This window comes from Schistocerca serialis, chromosome 2 (assembly GCF_023864345.2).
Source record: "Schistocerca serialis cubense isolate TAMUIC-IGC-003099 chromosome 2, iqSchSeri2.2, whole genome shotgun sequence".
NCBI lineage: Eukaryota > Metazoa > Arthropoda > Insecta > Orthoptera > Acrididae > Schistocerca > Schistocerca serialis.
In genome coordinates, this window is record NC_064639.1 from 760,844,758 (window position 1) to 760,871,857 (window position 27,100).

At 46.5% G+C, this 27,100-nt stretch overlaps 1 protein-coding gene across 1 annotated transcript in view; it reads right to left on the reverse strand.

Annotated features, from left to right (window-relative positions):
- Positions 1 to 27,100, reverse strand: part of LOC126457971 (26S proteasome non-ATPase regulatory subunit 10-like) — a 65,389-nt gene that overhangs the window by 19,564 nt on the left and 18,725 nt on the right. The window contains exon 3 of the mRNA XM_050094730.1: positions 12,832 to 12,978. Coding sequence (XP_049950687.1) covers positions 12,832 to 12,978 — 147 coding nt within the window. The remainder of the gene's footprint in view (positions 1 to 12,831; positions 12,979 to 27,100) is intronic.

A 27,100-nucleotide genomic window follows, 5' to 3' on the forward strand; every position in this document is an offset into this window, starting at 1 on the left:
GCCGGCAGAAATGCAGAACGCGGGTCTTGGCTGCCGAAAACTGAAACCCATGGGCTACAGCCCAAGACTGCGCCTTACGGATAGCGCCCTGTAGCTGACGTTCAACAGCTGCAATGCCAGTAGAGCTGTAATAAAGGCAGAAGTCGTCAGCATACAGGGAAACAGAGACAGAATTACCCACGGCCGCAGCAAGCCCATTAATGGCTATTAAAAACAGACAGACACTTAAAACAGAGCCCTGTGGCACACCGTTCTCCTGGACGTGGGAGGAACTATACGAGGCCGCGACTTGCACGCGGAAGGTACGACACGACAGAAAATTGCGGATAAAAATAGGCAGAGGACCCCGAAGACCCCATCCATGAAGCATAGAAAGAATGTGATGACGCCATGTCGTATCGTACGCCTTCCGCATGTCGAAAAAGACAGCGACCAGGTGCTGACGGCGGGCAAAAGCAGTATGGATGGCCGACCCCAGGCTCACCAGATTGTCGGTGGCGGAGCGGCCTTTACGGAACCCACCCTGAGACGGAGCCAGAAGGCCCCGAGACTCCAGTACCCAATGCAAGCGCCGGCTCACCATCCGTTCAAGCAACTTACAAAGAACGTTGGTGAGGCTAATGGGACGGTAGCTATCCACCTCCAGAGGGGCCTTCCCAGGTTTCAAAACGGGGATGACAATGCCTTCCCGCCATTGCGACGGAAACTCCCCCTCGACCCAAAGACGGTTGTAAAGATCGAGAAGGCGCCGCTGGCAGTCCACTGAAAGGTGTTTCAGCATCTGACAGTGGATGCCATCTGGCCCAGGAGCGGTATCAGGGCAAGCAGCTAGGGCACTGCGAAATTCCCACTCACTGAATGGAGCATTGTAAGATTCCGGGTGGGTGGTGCGAAACGAAAGGCTCCGACGTTCCAGCCGCTCTTTAATGGAGCGGAAGGCCTGGGGGTAATTCGCAGAAGCGGAACTCATAGCAAAATGCTCTGCTAAGCGATTTGCAATGACGTCGGAGTCGGTACAAACTGCTCCATTCAGTGAGAGCGCAGGGACGCTGGCAGGGGTCCGATAGCCGTAGACCCGTCGAATCTTGGCCCAGACCTGCGAGGGAGTGACATGGAGGCCAATGGTGGACACATACCGCTCCCAGCACTCCTTCTTGCCTTGGCGGATAAGGAGGCGGGCCCGCGCACGCAGCCGTTTGAAGGCGATAAGGTGGGCTAAGGAGGGATGTCGCTTGTGACGCTGGAGCGCCCGCCGGCGATCTGTAATCGCTTCAGCGATCTCAGGCGACCACCAAGGCACAGCCCTCCGCCGAGCGGACCCAGAAGAACGGGGAATGGCAGATTCAGCGGCAGTAACGATGCCGGTGGTGACAGATTGAACCACCGCATCAATGTCATTAGTAGAGAGAGGCTCAAAAGCGGCAGTGGAGGAGAACAAATCCCAGTCAGCCTTATTCATAGCCCATCTGCTAGGGCGTCCAGAAGAGTGACGCTGTGGTAGTGACAAAAAGAGCGGAAAGTGGTCACTACCACACAGGTCGTCATGCACACTCCATTGGACAGGCGGTAAGAGGCTATGGCTACAGATGGAAAGGTCAATGGCGGAGTAGGTGCCATGCGCCACACTGAAGTGTGGGAAGGCACCATCATTTAACAGCGAGAGATCGAGCTGCGACAACAAATGTTCAACGATGGCGCCTCGACCTGTGGCCACTGACCCACCCCACAGAGGGTTATGGGCGTTGAAGTCGCCCAATAGCAAGAAAGGCGGCGGCAATTGGGCGACCAGTGCAGCCAGGACATGCTGCGAGACATCACCATCCGGTGGAATGTAAAGACTGCAGACGGTAACAGCCTGTGGCGTCCACACGCGTACAGCGACAGCCTCTAAAGGCGTCTGGAGAGGGACAGACTCGCTGTGCAGAGTGTGAAGGACATATATGCAGACGCCACCAGACACCCTTTCATAAGCTGCTCGGTTCTTGTAATAACCCCGATAGCCACGGAGGGCGGGGGTTCGCATCGCTGGAAACCAAGTTTCCTGGAGAGCAATGCAGAAGAAAGGGCGAAGGCTGAGAAGTTGGCGGAGCTCAGCTAAATGGTGGAAAAAACCACCGCAGTTCCACTGGAGGATGGTATTGTCCATGGCTGAGAAAGGCGTGAAAGGACTGGGAAGGCAATTTACGCCGCTTGTTCACTCACTGCCACCGATTCAGTACCCGTACGAGAGGCATCCATGGCGTCTGAGGGACCAGTGAGATCAAGGTCCTCAGCGGACGCTAGAATCTCGACTTCATCCTCAGACGCAGAGCGCGAAAGGTGAGGTGGGGTTGGTGCCACCGCAAGTTCTTTGGCCGTAAAGGTCTTTCTCTTGGACTTCTCTCGCTGAACCTTGGGTTTCACCGGCTGGGAAGGCTTCACCGATTCAGTCTCCGGGACAGAGGAGGATCGTGAAGCCCTACGCCCGGCCGCTGGTGAGGACTTATGCCACTGGTGGCCGTCATCCTTCCCGCTGGTGGAACCCTGGGAAGGGAGGGTCCCAAGGGAACTCTTACGGGCGAGAGTAGCCGAAGAAGTTAGACGCTTCTCCGGCTGAGAAGCGGGGACGGACGTCCCCGACGGGTGGGAGGAGGTTGCTCCTGAGGTAGGTGGTGCAGGAGCAACCGGTTGGGTAGAGCCCCCCACGGGCAAGGGGGCAGGAGGAGTCTTACTGCGTATCGAGCTGGCTGGAAGTCTCGAAACTGATGGAGCTAGCACAGTTGTTGTAGCAGCTGCATAAGAAGATGTCATTCTCACAGGATGGAGTCTGTCATATTTCCGTTTGGCCTCAGTATAGGTCAGCCGGTCCAGGGTCTTATATTCCATGATTTTGCGCTCTTTCTGATAGACTGTGCAGTCAGGCGAGCAAGGTGAATGGTGCTCCCCGCAGTTGACGCAGATGGGAGGCGGGGCACATGGAGTATCGGGATGAGATGGGCATCCGCAATCGCGACATGTGAGGCTGGAAGTGCAGCGGGAAGACATATGGCCGAACTTCCAGCACTTGAAGCACCGCATCGGGGGAGGGATATAGGGCTTGACGTCACATCGGTAGACCATCACCTTGACCTTTTCCGGTAACGTATCACCCTCGAAGGCCAAGATGAAGGCACCGGTAGCAACCTGATTGTCCCTCGGACCCCGATGAACGCGCCGGACGAAATGAACACCTCTACGTTCTAAGTTGGCGCGCAGCTCGTCATCAGACTGCAAAAGGAGATCCCTATGGAAAATAACACCCTGGACCATATTTAAACTCTTATGTGGTGTAATAGAAACGTTAACATCCCCCAACTTGTCACAAGCAAGTAACCTGCGGGACTGGGCGGAGGATGCCGATTGTATCAGTACTGACCCAGAGCGCATTTTAGACAAGCCCTTCACCTCCCCAAACTTGTCCTCTAAATGCTCGACGAAGAACTGAGGCTTTGTGGAGAGAAAAGACTCCCCATCAGCTCTCGTGCAAACTAAGAATCGGGGCGAATAACTGTTACCTCCATCCTGAGACTTACGCTCTTCCCACGGCGTGGCCAGGGAGGGGAACGTTTTCGGATCGTACTTCTGAGCATTAAATTGAGCCCGAGAACGCTTAGAGACTGCTGGCGGCTGGCCGCCAGCGAGAGATGATGTACCACGCTTCATTGCGGGTCATCCGCCCTGATGCCACCTACTCCGACCAAGGGCCCTCCCCACAGGCGCCACCCAGCCACAGCAATAGCCACCTGGCAGGATGGCCATTGCCGGGAGTCCTGATGCCCCAGGGAGATGGGCATCTACTCCTTGGCATACGTGGGGAGTGAACGGCGCAGGCATCAGTAGAGCGATCCCTGTGTTGTCAGGGGGCTACAACCAAGAGGGTACATGGCGGCCCCACCACAACGGACTGGCTACCGTGCTGGATATTAGGTGACATGTGGTCCATGGGCGTCGTCAGTGCAGAAAATGGCCCTGCACAGTGCTTGGCAGAAAGTGCACGCAGGGACGCATCGATGCCCAAGAGATGGAGAGCGGGCAAGACTGCAATGCAACGACGAATAAGATGGCGAAAGTTCTCAACACAACACGGACACAATGCACCAAGTAAGGCGCCCTTCCCCAATCGGCTCGCTCTTCGGAAAAATTTTGAGATATGGAGGTCAAACCCGACAGGGGACCATCACATAAGGCCGAAACGTTTGAGACTCCTTTTAGTCGCCTCTTACGACAGGCAGGAATACCGCGGGCCTATTCTTACCCCCGAACCCGCAGGGGGGGGGGGGGGGGGGAAGAGTGATGCCTTGTTTAAAGCCCATCTGGGCAGGCGTCCATGGGTCTGACGCAGGGGCTGTGACAGGAAGATGAGGAACTGGTCACTACCATACAGGTCATCATGTGCCCTCCAGTGGATAGATAACAGAAGTCCTGGGCTGTAAATTGATAAATCAATAGATGAGTAACTATCATGAGCCACACTGAAATGTGTGGCTGACACAGTATTTAAGAGACAGAGGTCGAACTGAGACAGTAAAGTTTCGACATCTCTGCCTCGGCCAGTAAGCACAGTGCCACCTCACAAAGGGTTATCGGCATTAAAATCTCCCAAAAGTAGGAAAGGTTTAGGTAGGTGATCAATCAGTGTAATTAATACATTCAGGGATACTGCACCACCTGGAGGAAGATACACATTGCAGACAGTTATTTCCTGCATCGTCCTTATTCTGACAGCCACAGCTTCAAGAGGGGTTTGAAGAGGCACAGTTTCACTACAGACTGAGTTTAGGACATAAACGCGAACTCCACCTGACACTCGATTATAGTCGCTACAGTTCCTGTAATATCCCTTATAGCCATGGAGGGCAGGGGTCCGCATTGCTGGGAACCAGGTTTCCTGGAGTGCAATGCAAAAAGCAGATGTAAAGCTTAACAGTTGTCATAGCTCTGCCAGGAGGCAGAAACAACCGTCGCAATTCCACTGGAGGATGATGACATCATGAAAAAGGGAAGGCATGCAGCATTCACTGAGGCAGTTTATGCCTCAGTGTCAACTTCTGCCACCGACTTATTGCCCGAGAAGTGTATGTCCATTGTGTCTGAGGGTCCTCAGCGGACGCCAGAATCTCCACCTCATCCACAGACGCAGAGCTTGTAGGTAGCCGTGGTTTGAGTGCCACCACAATTCCCTTGGCTGGACTGTGGGGATCTTCTCTTTGGATTTCTCTCACTGCTCCTTGGGTTTCCCTGGCTGGGAGGATGTCACTGGTTCAGTCTCTGGGACTGAGACTGAGCTGCTTTTAGGCTCTTCAGCCACTGGCGGGTGTCATCTTTCCCACTAGCAGAATCCTGGGAAGGGAGTGACCCAAGGGACCCCTTCCTAGCGAGAGGAGCCGAAGAAGACTTATGCTTCTCTGGCACGGAAGTGGGGACTGATAACCCCGATGGTTGGCAGGGTATTGCTCCCAAAGTAGGTGGTGCAAGAGCAACAGGGAGAGAAGTGCCCGCCACCATCAAGGGGGCTGGTGTAGTCTTCTGGCTATAAGAGGTGACTGGAGTTGGCGGAGTTGATGGGGTTAGAACTGTTATAGCGGCAGCATAAGACGATCTCTTACGTAAACGCTGTAAGCATCCAAATTTCCTCTTAGCCTCGGTGTAGGTCAGTCGGTCTAGGGTCTTGTACTCCATGATTTTCCTTTCTTTCTGGAGAATCCTGCAGGCAGGCGAGCAAGGTGAATGGTGCTCTCCGCAGTTGACACAGATGGGAGGTGGGACACACGGAGTATAAGGATGTGATGGGCATCCGCAAGCTCGACATGTGATGCTGGAAGTACAGCGGGAAGACATATGAACGAACTTCCAGCATTTAAAGCACCACATTGGGGGAGAGATTATAGGGCTTTACAACACAGCGGTGGACCATCACCTTGACCTTCTTGGTTAATGTATCACCCTTGAAGGCCAAGATTAAGGCATTAGTGGCAACCTGATTATCCCTCGGACCCCGGTGGACATGCCGAACGAAATGTACACTTCGCCACTCTAAACTGGCGCGCAGCTCATCATCAGACTGCAAAAGGAGGTCACTGTGAAGTATGACACCCTGGACCATATTTAACCTCTCATGGGGCGTGATGGTTACAGAAACATACCCCAGCTTGTCAGAAGTGAGTAACACCTGTGACTGGGCAGAGGATGCTGTTTTGATCAAGACTGACCCAGATCTCATTTTGGACAAGCCCTCCAACTCCCCAAACTTGTCCTCTACATGCTCAACAAAAAGCTGAGGCTTCATCGTCATGAAAGAGTCCCCATCAGCTCTAGAACATACAAGGTAACTAGGCGAATAAGAGCCGCTGCCATCCTTAGCCTGACATTCCTCCCATGATGCGGCCAGGGAGGGGAACGATTTGGGGTCATACTTCTGTGCACTGAATTGAGCCCGTGAATGCTTAGAGACTGCTGGTGTTTGACCACCAGCAAGAGATGATGTACTACGCCTCATCTTTTGTCATCCGCCCTGATGCCACCCACTCCGACTAGGGGACCTCCCCACAGGTGCCACCCAGCCACAGCAAAGGTCACTGGCAGGATGGCCATTGCCGGGATCCTGATGCCCAGGCTGACGGGCATCTACTCCTCGGCATATGTGGGGAGTTAACAGTGCACGCATCAGCAGAGCGATCCCTGTGTGGTCAGGAAGCTACAACCAACAGGGTACATGGCAGCCCCATCACAATGGACTGGCTACCGTGCTGGATATCAGGTGCAATCAAGCAAACAAGTCCATTACCATCATCAATGTAGAAAACGATACTGCACAGTTGATGGAAAAATATGCACCCAGGAGGGTGATCTCACCCAACAGCTGGAAAATGAGTAGAAGTGCAGATCCACGTCGACGAGGGATGCAAGAGGTCTCAGTGCATGATGGACACTGTGCTCCATGTAGGGCACCCTTCCCCATTTGGCTCGCTCTTTTCGGGAAAATTTTGAAAAATGGAGGTCAAACCCTACAGGGGACCACCACAAACGCCAAAATGTGAGAGACTCCTTTTAGTCACCTCTTACGACAGGCAGGAATACCTTGGGCCTATTCGAACCCCTGGGCCCGCAGGGGGGGATGGTAAGTGGCAGTTAACCAGTCTAAGCACGAACACTGAGTATGGGACCGGTCCTGTTAAATGCCTGTGGCCAGCCTGATTCCCTCATGATGTAGAGTGTCAATGATTTTCAGCTACTAAGGCCTCACTGACCTCTACACTGTTCACCCATAGTCCAGCCGTGGTTGAATGAAAGCCCTATAAAACTGGAGCAGATGCGATCTGTCCACTTCCCGCGATCTGTCCACTTCCAAAGATCTGTGGGTAAGATACTTCAAAATATTCAGTGCCTTCTGGGCCCTTGCCTTCAGGTCCTTCAAGTGTCGTAACCACAAGAGTTTGGAATCAAACATGAGGCTCAAAAACTACAGAGTCTTTAAAATGGAGAATGGTGTTCCATATACATGATTCAGATGTATTAAAAACACAATGAGAAAATAATTAAAATGAACACGAACACACACACACACACACACACACACACACACACACACACACACACACACACACACACACTTCTGCAGAAAACATAACACCAGTCTCTGCAGCCCATTCCTCCAGACTCTTCGCGTAAGTTGCAATTGACGAGTTGCTGATGCAGCACAGAAACAGAAAAGAGCAAAATTATCCACAAATAAGGAGCATTGTATGGGACTTATTAATACAGATGTGACACTGTTTACGGCTACGGCAAAAAGGGCAACACTCAAAACACTGCCCTGAGGAACATCATTCTCCTGCTCAAAACTATTCGACAGCACGTCACCAACTCGGTACTGGAAAAAAAAAAAGCTTTGATAAGAAGGACCAGGTAAAGATTGGTAGATGGCTATGGAAGCCCCATTGATGGAGCTGCCCTACTTGTCTCTTACACCTTACTTATATCACAAAATATACCTACATATGCTGTTCACGTAGGAAAGCCTGCTGAATAGCTGCCTCTAGCAAGGTCAGGTTGTCCACAGTGCATCAAAATCTCTTGAATCCACACAGAGAGTGACTTAGGAGCTGCCTGGTCTCCTACATCCAGACTAGATGACAGTTAACCATTCACTCCCAGATCTTTCCTACACAGCTCGTTAAGGCAAGCTCGGTCACTACTGGGGCATGTTCGGTCCTTTCCCGGTTTGAGAAAAGATATCAAACTTGCCTCCCTTCACAAACTGGGAAAGTTTCCTGTCTGCCATATTGAATTACAACATTGTAAATGGACTTCCTTTGATGCTACTTTCAAGTTACACAGCAAACTGTATCAGATTTGGTCGTAACCGGGCACAGTATCATGGCTGCAGACAGTGCTGAGTCCAGCTCCCACAAGGAGAATGGACAGTTGTAGAACTCCAAATTGTTAGACCTGAAGCCCCATTCACCGCTTTCCATGGTGGCACTGCAACAACAGAATGCTGGATTCTGGCTGGCAGTGACAATAGCCAGCACAAAATGCTCTGCCATTCCCTGCACGGTATCTCCATGTGTTGTTTGAAGACACCCATGATTCAATAATGCTGCTATAAGCAACTAACTACCTTTACTGGAAATCATCCTTGATGGCTTCCCATACTGTAGTGGAACATGTGGAATGGTTGACAGAGTCCAGGAACACTTGCTATGCCTTTTCTTGCTCTCCTTTATGATAAGTCGAGCCTTTTTCCTTGCTAATCGAAAAGCTGCAAGGTTTTCTGCCATTGGGCACTTCTCAAATAGAGCTGCATGCCTGACCCAAATGACTGAATGACGTTCATCACTCCACCAAGGGACAGGTGGCCTCCTAAGGTAAGGACTTTGGGATGGAGAAGTCAGTGGTATGGTGGATTACAAGTGTGACATGGATCGCAAACTCCTGGATGCTGTCATGGCATTCAAACACAGCAAGCTGGCTGAACAGCATCGTGGATACATCCTTTCAGAAAGAGCTCCATCAAGTAGGTGAGTGCAGAGCGGGAAGTGGTCACTGGAATGAAGATCGTCAGTGACTTCCCATTGAACAGAGTTTGCAAGGGCTGTAGAGCAGAAAGAGAGGTCGATGGCTAAGAATGACCCAGTAGCAGCACAGAAATGAATGGGAATGCCTTTGCTCAGGATGTACAGCTCATCATGAGGCTCACCAAACCCTAATCCCGAGGTTGAACAGAGGCCAAGCCCCACGATACATGATGGCCATTTAAATCTCCCAGTAGGAGATATGGTCAGGGAAATTGTTCTATAAGATCTGTTAGAGCCTCAGAACCAATCGCATCATTGGGCGGGGGGGATGCTGCGAGCAAACATTGATCCTCTGACACACGAACTTCAACTACAACTGCTTGCAGGTCAGTAGTTGGGGGAGAGCAGAGGAGTACTGCACACTATTGGCAAATGCCCCCAGTCAGGGCATACTTGGCAGAGCATATAGCTCCATAGTACAGAAGCATCAGACACTAATATACTTTTCATGCAAACAGAAGCACGGGAGGCATTCCTGTGCTACAAGTTTCAGTTCTTGAACCCATTAACGTTCCACTGTAGGATGGGAGCCATCTATAGCGGGGATAGCATTTTTCTCCTGACAAAGTCCGACATTAAGGCCTGTCAATACTGAAAAAGATCAAGAGAGATGTCAGAGGGGATGGTTCGACATCGTCGGACTGTGTACTTCCTATCTCCATCAGTGGGCAATTTTTCGCTTTCAACTTTGATTTTTCAGTCTAAGGAGGCTTCAGAGCCACAACCGCTGAAGTGGTAGTTGCAGCACTGGGCAGTGAACCACACTGAATCTTCTGAAGAACAGTGAGTTCGCAACATTGGCAACCAGGAGCTTTTCTGGAGTTCTGAGAGAAGGGACAGGCTTCCAAACAACTGTAACAGCAGAAGTGCACTGATAAAATGCACGTTCTAGTGCCGACACTACCAACCTCCGTTTGCGTAGCAGCACTGGTTTCCTGGACTGGATGCTTCAGAACAGAAGGGAAGTAGGCAGTGAAAATGAGTGGCTGTATGGCCTCGAATATCTTTGTGGCTTCACCATACAGAATGTGCTTTGTTGTTTTAATTTCCTGTATCTTCCTTTATTCACGGAAGACACTGCAATCCCTATTCCAGATAGGGTGATCCTCAGAGCAATTTACACACTTCAAAGGAGATGAACAACTGACTCAGTCATGGGTGGCTTTACCGCATTTGCTAGTAGTGACTTCGGCCTTACAACCAAGTGTAATGTGTCCAAAGTGCTGGCATTTAAAATAGCACATTGGGTTGGGGAAATAAGGCCACCTGCCTCGACATGCTCTGGAAGTTTGGTGCTGTTAAATGTAAGTATAAAGCCCCTATTACACGATGCACATAGACTGTACATGTATGCAGCAGTGCCCCAAGCACGCATATCTGTAACCAACTATCCAAGTGGGATGATACGCCTGGCACACATGCATGATAGACAGTGATAACGCGCGAAACACAAACAGAATTGACTGATATCTTGTAAAGTTGTTCGTTCTACCGCGCGAAACACAAGGGGGACCGTGTAACATATTGGAACATCATTCATTCAAATTATTTACATGACTCAAGGTTCCTATTTAATAAGAAATTGTTTTTATCGTTATTTAGTCAGTAATTGTTATTCTCTTACATATGTTGCTACTGTTACAAATTACAGACTCAACAGTTAGTTTTGTATTGCAACACACGGTTACACAGGTACATGTATTTATACAGCATTTTGCACATGGAGGGCCCACTTCTTTTTGGATTATTTCCCTGGCAGTGACAGTAAATCTTCAGATTAGGGCAGAATGATGACAAAAACAAAAAGCCAGACAATGTTGAGTTCGATCCTGGCTCAAAAGAAGGGACAAAGGCAGGGGATTATATTCACTGCTTATGAAAGAACTGAGGCTCAAAGATCCACATGAATTTTGGAGCTTCGTAAGGGTGGACATGGCCTTTTTCGAGAAGCTGCTGTCTATGAGAGAAGATGGAATTAGCAAGTGTGACACAGACATGAGGGAGGCTGTCTCACATTCTCGAAAGTAAGAATTAAATCATATGTTTATACATTTTGTGTTATACATACACCTTTCCTCGTTGTATGCCTGAATTAAGACGCTTAACGCCTCTTTGTTCCATTTCAGTTCTAGCAAACAAAGCAATAAATAGGAAAAAAAGATGCTTTCACTAACAGCTAGTATAGAAGAGCCTACTGCAAAATGAATTTTTTCTGCATTTATGAAACCTACTTACTGAAAAAAATGCGGAAAATCCCCAACACGAAAATCTGAAATTAGCCACTAGCCGCCTAACAATATGCAAACAACAAGCAGAAAGCACTGTGGTACTCCTTCTACACGTGCACTAGTTATCGGTACCTACTGTGCATGCGCGGATCGACGGCAGTTTAGAACTGATCTCTATTTTGGCGCGCAGATAATGCATCCGCTGATTTTCGTAGTTCCACCCGTTCTACCGCTAGATGGCTGTCGCACTAGATCAGTACCATTCAAGGTAGACTGTCGTGTAATACCCGCTTAAGAGTCTGATTTGATAAGATTACCATACACTCTTTTCATGATGTTTTGCACGTCAACAATGCCTTCTTTGGTTCAGTAAGTTTTCAGTTCCTATTTGGGAATACCGACCAGATCTCTAAAAGCCCCAATAACTTTGCTGTAGTTCAAGGTGTTATGCAGTTTAGTTTCAATTGCAAACTCCCCAACGCACCGAGCTTACTGGAGGTTCTTTACTTGTTCGGAAGTAGATGTTTCTACCAACATGGTTTCCAGCAATATCCTCCAAACTTTTTTGGGTGTAGAATGGCGAAACTGCATCAAAGTTGCCCTTTTTCCATTTAACTATTAGAAACACATTCTGACAACCAGCATGCATTCTATTACTCTTAACTGAGTCAAGAGGAATGGCTACCCAAGCTCTTGTTAGACTGAGTGTTGGTACCTACCAGTGGCCCATCCATTCTGCAAGGAGAAGGGGGAGAGAGTTTCATGGGTTGAATCTGTCTCAAGAATAGCAGGGGAACAAGGTTTCACACAGATAGAGCCCCACGAGCCTAGGTAAGCCTTATAAAAGATTTTTACAATCCTCAAGATCCAAGCAGTCAAGCCAAGATCCACATTCCCTACGACACACAATGTTCCAGTGTAACACCACATGGAGCTCGCTGAAGCTTGCACAGAGCTTACAGTGATAGAGGGTTGGTGGCACTCATCAGTCCCCAGCTCAGGAAGCCTAGGGTTGCCAAGCCAGTACTCAGCAAACAAATGCTGAGCAGCTGAGGGTGAACTGAAATGTTAATGACAAGCAGATCACAAAAGAAGAGAATAGAAGCTTTTAAAATGTGGTGTTAAAAACAAAATTTATGGCAGAACTCCAATAAAAGAATGTATCATTTGATATGACCTCCCGAGGCATCATCAAAGAACTGTTATTTTGGCAATGGAGGAAGTTTGTGGGGCAAAAACAGTAGAGGGAGACCAACACTTCATTATAGTAAATTGGTTCAAATGGATGCAAGTTTTAGAGATGAGGAGTCCTGTGTAGGGCAGATTAGCAAGGAAAACTGCCTCAAGCTACTCTTTAGACTGAAGACCGCAACAAAATATATCAGCTTTGTTGCCTAGCTTATCTGTCTCCAGCACCAGACTTCACACAATTATTTCACCATAGTATTAACAATTATGAATAATTAAATGTAAAAGTACAGAAGAAAATGTGAGAATTCTTTCCTTACGTCTTTCCAATTCTTAGAGCAGGCATATTGCAGGGACGAGTGCCCACCATCACTTGTGGCATTTACATCAGCACCATTTGCTATTAATGTTCTAACAATTGTTTCTTTTCCAGCAGATGCTGCTAGTATCAAAGGCGTCATTCCAGTCTAAAACAAAACAAAAAGATATTCTAATGCCTTAAACTGACAAAAAACATTTAGCATAAACTAAAAACAAGGAATAAAATATAATTATTGGTGATTGTATTTGTCACAAATTTAAAGTGTTTGTAGCCATAATTAGTCAAAACTGCCCATGCACATACCAAAATTTCAACTACATCTTTTTTTTAAAATAGTAGTATTAGTAGTAGTAGTAGTAGTAATAATAATAATAATAATAATAATTATTATTATTATTATAATTATAATAATTATTATTATTCATTCTGCCTCAGTGACCAAGAGGCAGCTCAGGATACTATGCAATTATGGTGTTGGCAGCTCTTGTGTTTTACCCTGAAGTTTGTGGTGTGTCAGATTTTATTGAGCAGCGCTATCCTTACTTTCTGTTTGAGCAACATAAATGTATGATTTAATCATGTAATTTTTTTACATGATGTGTGCGCTAAAATGCTGTTATTTTTCTGTCTGTTTCATGTCCCACTGATGAGATCCTGGCCAGTCATTCATCAATGTTCCAAAGATGCAGCAAATCAGTAGTGTAGACCACTGATCACAAGAATGGTGACAGTCCACAATGGCGAGAACATTGGGTCGTCACTTAACACCTCTCTGGGTATTATTGTAAAACTGGTGTTTAAAATGAATTTATGAAAATGAATCAGTTCGAGCTTGTATGACAATTGTAAGTGATGCCAATAAATAAAATGAATGTCATTTAAATGTATATAACTGTCTATTGAGTAGCGTAGTAAATGTACCAACGAACTATACAGAAGTTACTGAAATTGGAGACTTCAAGTTAACATTTAAGACTTAATGACTGATGCGCTCTTGGAAAGATAGGTCTTCTATTTTAACCTTTTGCTAGGCAATGAACACTGCTCTCAAATTATCTGTGAGCCAGAAAATTTCCAAATATCCGCAGCATAATCCGTAGTGGAAGTGTTATCGATTTCAGAAGAAGCATCAGAATGTAGGTTTTGGAAAATTACAAAAAGGAAAAACTTAACTTCTTTTAAAGTGATTAACTTTGAGCAATACAGCGAAAGAGTTTAAATTTACTGCTTTAGTGTAAATTTGAACCTGGTTGTCATTCACAATCACAGAACAACATGGCAACAAAAACTCTACTTCAGGTATATGATCTGAGAAGCTTACTTATTAACAGTTTTGGATTAGAGGTGTCTGACAGGAAAGGGCACATAGGAACTTCATGAGTAACAAATCTCACATTTTCACCACAGATATGAACAGACACTTAAGAAGAAAACAGTTTAAAGTGTAACATTTCAATGCTGCACAGCAGAGTTGTTTAAGAGCAACTGTGGCCAATTAAATTTTATCAGTGCAATGTGTCACTGTTTGAGTGGAATGGAAAAGCAATTCTTTCGTTGAAATCCATTTTCCATTAAGAAATTAACTATGAAGAAATTTCCTTATGCGGTATGGTCTCACCAATTAACACGATCACTGATATTAACTAAACAGGCCTTTGAACAATTTTAATACAGCTGAAGAAAGAGTACAATGTCTTGTCTTATCCAGAATACACTGGCTAGACTCTGCGAGTTATTGAAGACAGAGAGGCATTCAGTTATCCTTGTTATATCAAGCAAGAGGGTATACAACTGATGGAGGATGGCTTTGCAGCTAGTATCAGGACAGGACATCTCACGCTGGCAATTCATTGATGTTAGTTGTAGCCAATCTGGTGATGGTATACAGCTGCAAACGAAAACTGTTTAATCTCATATGAATTCATTACATTTGTTTTTGATGAAATGTGACTGTATGGTCATGAACGTAAATAGAATAAAACTAAATATGCTGACAGACTGACCTGCTGTGTAGTCCGAGGCCTAGGATAGGTTGGAATGCTTGTGAACTGGTGATGCCAGTAAATCTCAAAATGAAAATATGATTGCAGTAACAGATTGATTTGTAGTGTAGTGGTCACCATTGCGTAACCTACTTGTACGTAGTATTATTTTCGATTTTTCTGAATGTTGCAGTGATGTGATTAAATATTAACATAATAGAACAAAATATCAGCTAACTTTATTTGCAAACAATAGTAAATTATGAACAAGCATTCTGATTTGCTACCAACAACCAACACACTATTCCTCGCATTCAGTTCTCTTCATTCATCACGTGAGTTGTTACCAACATCAACACAAAACACAATGGCTGCCAACACTGTTAACTTCAACTGTACTGGCAGCTCACTATTTTTGGTGCTGGAAACACAATGCGGAAATTTGCTGTAACCCTTACCATGAATACCTGTATGTCTTAGTTAATAGCAGAATGACCTTTCACATTGTTGGCCATAAATGCGAAATGCAAGAAATACAAGGAATAACACTGGAAATGTATCATAGCTGAAAATTAAATAGTACACTATCAGTTACGGTGTCAGAAAAAAAAGGGCAAGTAAACTTACAAGAAGCTTGATAAATTCCATACCATCATCCAGAACAGGAGATGTACCATAGACTGCCATCTCATCAGCAAACCTTCTAAATATGACATATTGGTGTGTGTACACCACAAGCATCTAATGCTAGTTGCTTTGCCTTCTAATGAAAAAAATACACCTTGAGGGACAGAGTACTATTCTGAAGAAGCTTAACAATCTTCATCTTGCCTGAGTTTCCAGCCACACATCCTTATGCTGAAAACTGACTCGATGACATTGTTACTGTATGTAAGGGGATGACACCATATGAATCATATACGCTTTCTTGACAACTGGTAATAGCTCCACACACTGTGCTCACACAAACCTTCAACTGAAGACAGTTGACTGTGTAACCAGTGCAGATTTGCCCTGTGTCCCCAATTAACATGTGAGTGAATCTTACTGAGCAAGTTAACTCGCAGTTCCTTAGTATTATGATTAATTGCTTCCATGTGGATTTTCAGCTGTATTGTCTCACTGTGGTCTAGAAGTAGCATCTGACTCGTCGTTAAAATGTCCTGGTTCCCAGCTTCTAACCCAGCCATTGGTTAAATTTTGAACAAAAATCATTAGCAATGGTAGGCAAAGACATCTAGTATAAGGATTGTCAAGGAGAAAGGAGAAGTGGATGGAGGTTTGAGGCATCCTCTTGCCCCTGAGATAGGAAACTGCCTGGGAAAATTGAAAAAACCACCAATCATCAACCAGCATAAGGACTCAGAATGCAAAGAAAACTACTGCATTAAAGAAAATCAAGAGAGGCACGACACAAACAGCACAGTCAAATCAAGGGGAAGGCATAACATGCAAACAAAGAGGGAAAAGTGTCACCAGGGCAGCAGGAAGAGGAAACAACAGGAGGGTGGTGGGTGCAGAAAGGGAGAGCAGGGATGCACCAGAAACACTAAGTGCGGTGGGGTACGAGCCCCACCACCAACACATCCCGACACCCACACCATACCATCATCATGATACAACAGAGACACCACCGGGGGAAGAAGACAAGAAACGGGGGAAACAAAACAGCATGACACACTAGACAAAATTTAGAGAAAAGGGGGTAGAACCTGGCCAGCAATGAGGAAAGGTCAAGGCCTCCATAACCAACACCTATGCAAACTGCAGGCTCAAATCCCAGAGGAAAAATCGAGGACTTCTAGCTGAGAGGACAAACCACTTTTGCGAAGAAAACCAAGAACAGATATAACCATGCAAGGGTCACCTGCTAACACCTGAGACAAGGAAGCGCATATTTCGCACAAAGAGCCTACAGGTGGGGACAGTCCCGTAAAATATGGATCACCGCGAGGGGAGCCCCACAACTACTGTGAAGATGGCAGAGGAGGGTAGATTCCCGCCAAGAGAGGCAGAGGAAAGAATGCCTTATTGATGGGAGTCTCCTCAATGGTGCAAAGTTTATTAGACATACAGGTAGCATCCCAAGAGTCAGCCCATGACTGAGCACAAAGGGATTTGATTTAAAGCCATAAATCTGCCCCTGGAGGAGTCATGGAGAATGGGAGGTAGATGGCCACCCTCTCACCCAGATGATTAGCAAGTTCATTACCCGGGATACCTATGTGGCTAGGAACCCAAAGGAAATCAACCGAACAAGCAGCACCACCAAAATCAGTGAGAAGGTCGTGGATGGCAAAGACCAAGGGGAGGCAGGAAATATTCCGAGCGAAAGCCTGAAGGCCGCTCCTTGAGTCCATACATAAAAATCTTGGGTGACAGGACCTTTTAATGAAGCAGAGGGCCCGATAGATGGCCATCAATTCCACAGTAAACACCCCATACATACAAGGCAAAAGATGGTGTACCGTGCCAACAGCAAACACAAAGGCATATCCCACAAGATCAGAGGATTTAGAGCCATTGGTGTAAACAGCAATTGCATCCTGAAACACCAGTAAGAGCATTCAGAACAAATAATGGAACACTATTGGAGCGATGGGGACTTTCAGATTCCGGATGAGATCAATCCGATTCAGGGGCCAAGAAACTAACCAAGGGGTGTGGGGAGTGGTCAGGAGAGAATGTGAGGAAGAGGACAAGCAGGGGGAGATGGAATTCACAGTGGAGAGAAGCGATGTGGAACCCAATCGGTAAACCCACCCGAGGGCGGGCAGAGGGCAGGCAACGGCCTGAAACCGCACAAAGAGCAGAATAGCAGGGTTGAGCAGAGGAAGAGCAGAGAGAGATGGCACAGGAAACCAGGAGTTGGGACCGCAGAATCAAAAGGAGGGGGATCCCAGTGTCAACCACAAGACTATCAACAGGGCCAGTGGAAAAGGCATTGGTGGCTAAATGGATACCACAATGATGAACCATGCCCAAGAGAGAAAGAATGGAAGGGACAACTGATCCATAAACTTTACATCCATAACCCAGACAAGACAGAACTAATGCCAAGTAACAGCAGAGAAGGGTTGAATGATCCGTGCTCCAAGAGCCATGGGCAAGGAAGTGAAGAACATTGAATTTATAAAAACCACCAACCTGCAGATGACAGGTACGGGGCAACCAAGTAAGCTTGTTGTCAAAAAGAAGACACAAGAAACTGAACTGGAGGACAATGATCAGTTGTTGGGCGTTGAGGTACAGCTCCGGTTCAGGATGACAAAAAGTGCAGCAACAGAAATGCACCATACTCAACATAATTGAAAACTGTGCAACAGTGTCCACATGGAAGTGCGCCGGATGGCACCCTGGAGTAGTAGTACTGTGGAGGCCACCGAATGAGAGCTAGCCCAAATACAGAAATCATCCACATACAGAGCAGGGGTGACCAATTGTCTGGCTGAGGCCACAAGTTCATTAACAGCGATGAGAAAAAGGACACTAATATGGAGCCCTGTGGAACACCATTCTCCTGTGTCGACAGATAGCTGCCAACAGTGCCAACCCAAACTGAACGACCAGGACAAGAAACGGTTACTAAAAATCAGCAGGGGGCCCTAAAGATCCAACTAATGGAGTGTAAGGAGGATGTGAACTGTGTCATAGGCCTTACGAAGATCTAAGAAAACTGAAAAGAAGGCAGTGCTGAGAATGGCCTGCCAAACTGCTGTTTCCAATCAAAGATGATGATCGATCACACTGTCCCTCCCAAAAGGGGATAGAGGTCCCAAGCTTCAAGGACACAACTGAGCCGATGAGCCACCATCTGTTCTAATAACTTGCTAGGGACATTGGTCATACTGATTGGCTGGTAACTATAAACAGAGAACGGATCCTTGCCAGGCTTAAGGACAAGAACCACAATACTGTTTCTACATTGAAAGGATAAAATGCCTTGGAGACAAATATGGTAAAACACCTGGAGGAGATATTGTCATTGTGGAGGACTGAAGTGTTGAAGCAATTGATTATGGATGCAATCAGGGCCTGGAACTGAATCTTGGAAAGAAGTTAGGGCCAGAAAGAGCTCCCACTCAGTAAAAGGCTCACTGTAGGATTCCACCTAACAAGGGATAAAACATAAGCAGGGAGCTTCAGCCCGTTGTTTCTGGAGGAGGAAGGCAACTGGATAGCAGACTGATGCCAATACCATTGCAAAATGGGTCTTGATGTGCTCTGTGAGAACTGATGGATCTTTATGAAGGCCAACTAGAAGGGGAAGGTCCAGAATGGAAGAATGTTGCTGACAACCTTGGAGGATGCAGAGTGTAACCCACACCTGTGATGAAGCGACAGAATAACCCAGAGACTGGCAGAGTACGCGTATCGCTTAAGATGTTGCAAGACACGATGACGATTGTATACAGAGGTGGCAATGGCTGTGCTCCACAGTGGAACTGGCCTGAATGGGGCCTGGAAAGCAGGCAACAGAAATGCTGGCAAAACAGATTACCTTATCAGACATATCACAGATGATTTCATCAATACAACATGACAAAGTGAAAACACGACCTGGGAGGTATACAGAGGCCAATCAGCATGATGGAAAGCCCAGCTGGGTAACATGGTCACCAGGATGCAGGAAGGGAACGACAGAATTACGACACTTTTGAGTAGGGGAAGTGTCATTAAGGAGGCACAGGTCATGGTCCGCACCAAATTGGTCAATTAGGAATTCCTGACTAGATGAAAAAGCCCTGCCCCACAAAAAGTGATGGGCATTAAAATCCCCAGGGAGGGGGAAGTTGCTGAATGAGGGCAGTTAGGACAGTAGATGTAGGTGGCCTTCCAGGAGGGAGATAGAGACTGCAAACCGTGACTGCAGAGTCCAACTTGACTCTGACAATAATTGCTTCCAATGGCGTACAAAATGGGATCCATGTACTAACAATATCCATTCGTACCAACGTGCAGACACCGCTGGATGTCCTTAAAGAGCCAACCTGGTTCTGACAGAAAGCACAGAACCCACAATGGCTCGGTGACTGAGCATAAAAAAAATGTGATTCCTGGAGAACGACACTCTGGCCAAAATAATCACAAGCACGAAGAGCAGCAGATTGGGCAGCAGAGGAAGTTTTGATCAACAGTGAACATGACTGCATCTTACTGAGAGACTCCACTCTGCCAAGCTCACCTTCGTTTTTTCCACAAAATGTAATGGCTTGGTGGTGATGGTGAATGTCTCCCTGTCCATCCTAGTACTGACCACTTAGCAAGGAAAGTGTTTCACCCCAAGCTGATGAGCCTGGCCCCTCTCTCAACGTGTAGCTAGGGAAAGAAAGGCTGCAGGGTTATAAGGAACAGCAGTCAATGATCCGTTACCACCAGAAGAGTCAGCCGTAGAAGAATGGCCAGGTTTTTGGAGCTTGATACACTTCATATGCAACGTACCTGCCCTGATTCCACCTGCTCCGATAAGGGGCTCTCCCCTTGGCCACCAGCCAGCCACAAAAATGGCCGTCTGGCACAGCAGCCATTGCCAGGCGTTCCGATGCTCTGGAATGAGAAGCAACTACTCCTAGGCATACATGGGGAGCTAACATCTCAAGTATCAGAAGTATGATCCCTGTGTTGTCAGAGGACACACAGCCAGATGGTTAAATAACAATCACAAGCACGAAAAGCAGCAGATTGGGCAGCAGAGGCGATTCCAACTGGATTGCATCCTCGTAAGACAGAGATTCCAAAGTCAGATATTAAACTGTTAGGTGAACCCAAGAACAGATATACCTCAGATCACAGTTTAGTAATGACAAAGAATAGACTGCAGTTTAAGAGAAATGTCCAGAAAAATCAATGTGGAAAGAAGTGGACTACTGTAATACTGAAGGATGATTGGTTGGTAGGTACGTTGACTGGAGGTTAAGGAACTAAATAGTATGGACATCAGTCACTTAACCCAGGGGTAGTTTATCCACTACTGGTTACATCTGCAAAGTATGTACTCTGATGACAAAAGTACACAGGATCAGTCAGACCAATGCATTGGAGGCAATACTGATGCCAGAGCTGAGAAAGAATTGATGGAGAAGTGTATGGATCAGGCCAATACGGAGGTCAGAGCAGATGAGGGTTCTCTCAAGGTTATCTGATCGTGAGAAAAACACCAGCTCACATCTGACTCCCACCAGTCCAATCAAGGGCAAAGAAACAAGTCGGCAGGTTCAAAACAGTAAACACGAGAAGGCTAAAAATGTAATCGATACCAGTTGGATTATCAATAATGAATACAACAGAATGGAAATAGATAAAGCAGTAGGTGGCTGACCTTGGAGTTCTGCATTCAACAGAAGTGGCCCTACATCTGCATCAATTTAGTCAAGGTGTTAAAGAGCACTCACAAATCTTCATAGTGACACTTCTAAAATAGAAAATAGGGTACAGCAGAAAAGGAGACAAACTGAACCTAAAGGTTATTAAAACATAGTGAGAGAGGGATGCAAGAGTGAGCCAGTTGAGGAGATAAGGTCAGGAGTTCACTAGAACCAGCATACAGCAGATGCTCCAACCACAACCACCCTGTCCCAGTCCTGAAGGTAGCTTAAAACCTTGAATCTGAAAATAACACACACTTTCACAGAGAATCAGTTCAACCACCCGTAAATCATCTGCCAGTATTTAATGCAAAGTATTTGGAAGGTCATGCTTAGCATGGAGGGTCAGAAGAAGAGAGCGGCCCACCAGGATATGAGCTACTGTCTGTACAGCTCCACAACTACAATGTGTGGTGGCTTGTTATGTAAAATAAAATGATGGGTTAACCCGGTACAATCAATGTGGAGGGGACATAAGAGTGTATTCCTTCCAGGAGGGACAGAGGAAAGAACTCCATGCAGCAGCAGTCTCCTTGATTGTGTGTAATTTATTAAAGAGAGCGGTAGCTACCCAAATATCATTCCATCTCCAGTGAGCAGAGGTCTCATCTGCACCTACAAGTCAACACCTGGGATCAGCAAAGTGAATGGGGTGAGCAATCACTCATCTAGCCATATAGCTGACCCATTCATTCCATGGGATATGCACAACTTGGAACCCAGAGAATGACAACTCAGCAGTCAGTATAACGTAAGTTCAGTGAGAAGATAATCAAATACAGAGACAACGGCATGCCAAGAGTAACAATGGTCAATGGCTTGAAGACAGCTCACTGAGTCACTACATATTAAAAAGTGGTCAGGGGAGGGCTGCCTGATAAAGTGGAGGGCTCTGTTAGTAGCTATTAGCTCCACTGTAAAAACACTGTGTTCCTGGCAATGAATGGTGTTCCTTATTGGCAAGGTATAAAAAAGCATACACTGTCATAACCACGGTTTAAGTTTTGTCTGTCTAAAGAATGGTAGCACCCTGAAACTCCTGAAGACCTGAATCACATGCTGAAAGGTCATGAGGGTAATGGGCTTAGAGTGATTGAATGTGTGGCTTTGGCACCAATCAAGGGAAAGTGTATGAGAAAACATAAGGAGCACATTCCAGGGAGAAGAGGCAAAGATCCTAACAGGACGGTGAGGCACATTCCAACTGGTACTCACACCCAAGGGTAGGAGGATGACACCCCTTGTACGCAAAAAGAACTGGGTATGCTGGATGATCAGAGAATTGTCAAATGGCAATTGTATAGTAGATCAAGAGTTAGTACATTCAGTACTGAACAGGCAGGATACCCACTTCAGGCAGGACACACTCAATGAGACTGGACCGGAAAGTGCCAGTGAACAGATGAACTCCATTATGGTGGTCTGGATCTAACAATTCAAAGACAAAGGTGCAGCTGAGTCGTAACTCCAGCAGCCATAGTCCAGTCAGGATGAGACCAGTGCCCAGTAAACACGGAGACGAGTAGCATGATCCACATACCACAATGTGTGGGCAAGGAAACAGTGCATTAAGTGTCTGCTAGCAACTAGTCTTTAGTTGATGAATATGGACAGCCAAGTCAGCTTTTTTACCAAAATGGAGGTCCAAAAATGGGACTGTGCAAAAACTTCTTAGTGCTAGGTTCCTAAGTATAGTTCTGGATCACGACAGACTGTGGTAAGACCACAGAAATGCACGACCCACATTTTGGCAAGAGGGAAATCGAAACTATGGGAAAGAGTCCACCCTGAGGTCCCTCAGATGGTGCCTTGGAGCTGGTGTTCTGCTGAGGCTACTGAGTGAGAGATGTACCAAATGCAGAAGGTGTAAACATACAGTGCAGCCCATCAGAGGTCACTAGCCCACTGGTAGCAAAGAGGGGAGAGTGACACTTAGGAAGAGCCCTGTGGCATACCATTCTCTTGGACCCAAGGAATGCCAACTGAACTACCAACATGAACCCGGAACAACAATTAGGATAAAAGCTGACAAATAAAAATTGCTACTAGGGAGCAAGGAAAACCCCAATCATGAAGAGTAAGGAAAATGTGATAGTGCCAAGTGGTGTTGCAAGCCTTATGTAGGTCAAAAAAGACTGCAATGAGCTGTTGGCATTTAGAAAAATGCCTGTCAGAGTTGTTTCCAACTACTAGATGGTCAGTCACAGTGCGGGGTTGGGTCCGGGAGGTGGCATAGAGATGTACAAATGGGATTTATCCGTACAACACATTCTCTGGTCCCAAAATCATCCCAGCCTCAACCTACAGTAACCTACTATCCTCACACCCTCCACACAACTGTTTCTGTCCCTTCTGCCCTGTCACCACCTCATTATTCACCTCCCCTCACCCTCAATCTCCACTGCTTTCTGCATTATGCACCCTCCGGTCTTTTCTCCTTCTCTGCTCCTCTTTTTCACTCCCCATTTTTCCCCCTCCACTCCCTCCCACACAGCCTCCCGATGCTGTGCCTGTCAGCCCTGCCCTGCCACCTCTAGCTACTGCAGGCTCCACCTAGCAGTGCCAATTACTCTTTCCCCACCTGTACCCTGCTATCCCTCCCCCTTCCCCGCCCTCCTCTGGACTGTTGCTGCTATTCAACATGTTTCTGCTGCAGTCTGGCTGGAGGTATGGTTGTATGTTTGTGAGCTATGCTTGCTTTCTGAAAAAGGCATTGGGTGGAAGCTTATTTGCAAGAGTCTTCTCACTGTGCCTGGTGAGTAGCAATCTATCCTTTTCATAACACTGTTGACATTCTAATGTTTGATTTTGCCTAACAGCTTTTCTTCCATCCCAAAAACATTAAACTACGCAGTGACTGCTCTTTCTTTCTGTCCTATGGTTTTTCATCACATCCCAAACCGCACACACTCCAAGCCACACTGTATCAACGGTCTCGTCCGCGCACAACATACATCTGCATAGCTGCCCAGATTGTTGGTGCAGCTCTTGATGCCCCAAATTCTTCCCAGCAATAATGAAAGAGTTAAATTATCCCCATTGATCACATTTCCTGCCTCATTCACTTGTGTTTTCATATGTTATTTCCACACCTACTGGTGCCACACAAATTTGCCAACGCAACCAATCCCCCCCACTCCTCTTCCCTTATGCCAACATACGCATTCTCCTATACCTCATCCATCCTGTCGCGCCCCCCCCCCCCCCCCCACACACACTTCTGTACATATTTTAGGTATTTGTCTACATGTTTTTGCATAATTTATGCATTTGTGCATATTTTTGTGCATTTGTACATGTTTTTGCATATCTATACATGATTTTATGCATCTTTTCCAGCTCCCCTCACAACCACGTAACACCTTCACCTTCACCTTCACTTGCTCATTTCCTACATCATTTCCCACATTTCGCATTTCCCAAACAAAACCAGCCCTGCCACAATGGTCCCCTGCTCCATCTTTCTGCACTATTTCAGTAAAGTATCCATTTCCATGGCTAAAATCCAGGCCCACATCCTGTTCCTTAAATGCTGCCCTAATCGTGGAATCTTCCCCCCCCCCCCCCCCCCCCAATATTTTTTTAAATTTTTTGTTGATAGATACACACTTTTTTTAGATATATCGAGGGCCGAAATGACTTTTTTAAAATACTGATATACTGGATTCCCGATATTTTTAAAAATATCAACAGTCCTACTTCACACCACTGTGATCCTCCCTCCCTTATACATAACCACCCCCTGGTCAACTTCCAAGAATTACTTTCCTCCAACTTGGCCTCACCGTCATTCCCCAGATTCCTTCCCAACACCACCACCCTTCCAGCAGAAGAAAGAATACCAACACACAACCTCAAAATAGATCCTGACCATATCATCGTAACGGCAGAAAAGGTTCCACCACTGTCGCTGCAAATCCCAGTGATTACCTGGCGGAAGGCCGCTGACAATTGACTGACTACTGTTATATCCATGAGAAAAGCCAAGTCTGAAATACATTATTAACAACAAAATGGGCAACTGTTAATAAGAGATGATGCAACAGTAAGGCTTTAAGGCATGGTGAGAGGACCCAAGACCTCGGAGCATGCTGGCCAACGCCCAGCTGATAGGCAGCTATGCTTGGTAACAAGGTGAAAGCTATAAATTATAAATACACAAAGAAAGCAGTAAGTACTTACGACAATGGAGTCCTTGGTAAGCAGCGGAATTAAAACTAACAGGCATACAGCATGTCTGGTTAGAGAGAGATGGTGGGATGAGAAGGAGGAAGAGAGAGGGCCTTCTAGTGGGTACAGCACTACGTCATGATAAGTCTACGCAGGGCGTATGACACAGTGTATGACAATATTAAGACAGATGTCTCTAACCTTTCACCCAGTCTCTGAAGAACCACTGAACAATAGTGCACATATACAGCCAATATGAAGTGAGTAGCCCTAAACATTACCTCATGGCAATAGCTGGCAGGGTCGAAGGGGAAACGTACAAAACTCGGGAGCAGGACGCTCCAAGCGTAGAGCATTATGAAGAAGTTTTAGAACAGTTTAAAGCATGGTGCAGCAAGCAGGCATTTGTGAAAGCCGGAGTTCGTTGCAGAGTTAGCAAAAAGAGATGATGCACTTTTAAGTTTGTTTGTTTATTTCATTTTAGGGCGCAAAAACAACAAGGGTCATACACGTCCATGTTAGGACTGTAGAAAATGACGAAAGAGAAGACAGCTAAAACCAGGTACATGGAGAAAGGTCTATAAAATACACCATAGAGAAACGGAGGCCCTGAACTAAAAATTAAATGTCCTTTGCATATTGCTACGAAGATAAAATGTAAAATGTGGTTGACAACCGCACGTCATTCACTGAAACAGATGATAAATGAGATGGCAAACACAAATGAGAACAGAAGTGGTTAAAAAAAGTACGTTCCATCAGGAAATGACAGACCATCAAAGGTTGAGTGCAATGAGCACAAAGTGATGGGGCAGCACCACTTAGCAAATGGTGATGGCTAAAAGACAGTGCCCAGTATGCAACCTAGGTAAAATGATCTCCTCGCGGCAAGAGAGCTGAGAGGTGGTCATCCAAGCTGCTGGGAGAGGCTTAATAACCCAGAGCTTGTACCCATGAAGGAAGGAACAGTGGTGATTCCAAGTGACACCATCTGGTGACAGACAGCAACACAGAGATCATCGGAGGGAATGTAAGAACTAGCGGGCTGAGGTATGAGGATTGCAGACTTAGCAACAGCATTAGCAGCCTCGTTTCCTGTCAGACCGACGTGGCCAGGAATCCAGATAAACGTCACAGTGACGCCATCAAGAGTGAGCAAGCGACAGCTTTCCTGGACCCATTGCACTAAGGGTTGGACAGTGTACAACATGCAGAGGATTTGAAGGCACTTGGAGAATAGGAGCAAATGAAGCAATTGAAAAGCCTGTGACATCGAATGTACTACATGGCCTGAAACAGAGCGAAGAGCTCTGCTGTAAACACTGAGAAGTGTTCCCGAAGCAGATACCGAAAAACGTTGGTGCCAATGATGAAGGCACACCCGACACCACTGTCAGTCCGAGAGCCATCAGTGTACACAAAGGTACTATCGCAAAGTTCCATGTGAAGGTAATGTAACTGAAGCAGATAGAGCGAGGCTGGAGTAGTATTCTTAGAAACTGAATGAAGGCCAAGGTGAACACAGGCCATCACATGAAGCCAAGATGGTGAAGGGTTCACACCCATTGGCAAAGTAGCAGGTAGTGTTAAGGTAAGCTGCCGAAGCAAGAGCCTAAAGCGAACTCCAGAGGTAACAGAGAAGAGGTACGGATCATACGTTCCATCATCTTGCAAACACGGCTGGTGAGAGAAATTGGGCAGTAGCTAGAAGCAAGGTTTTTGTCCTTACCGTGCTTAGGTATGGGTATGA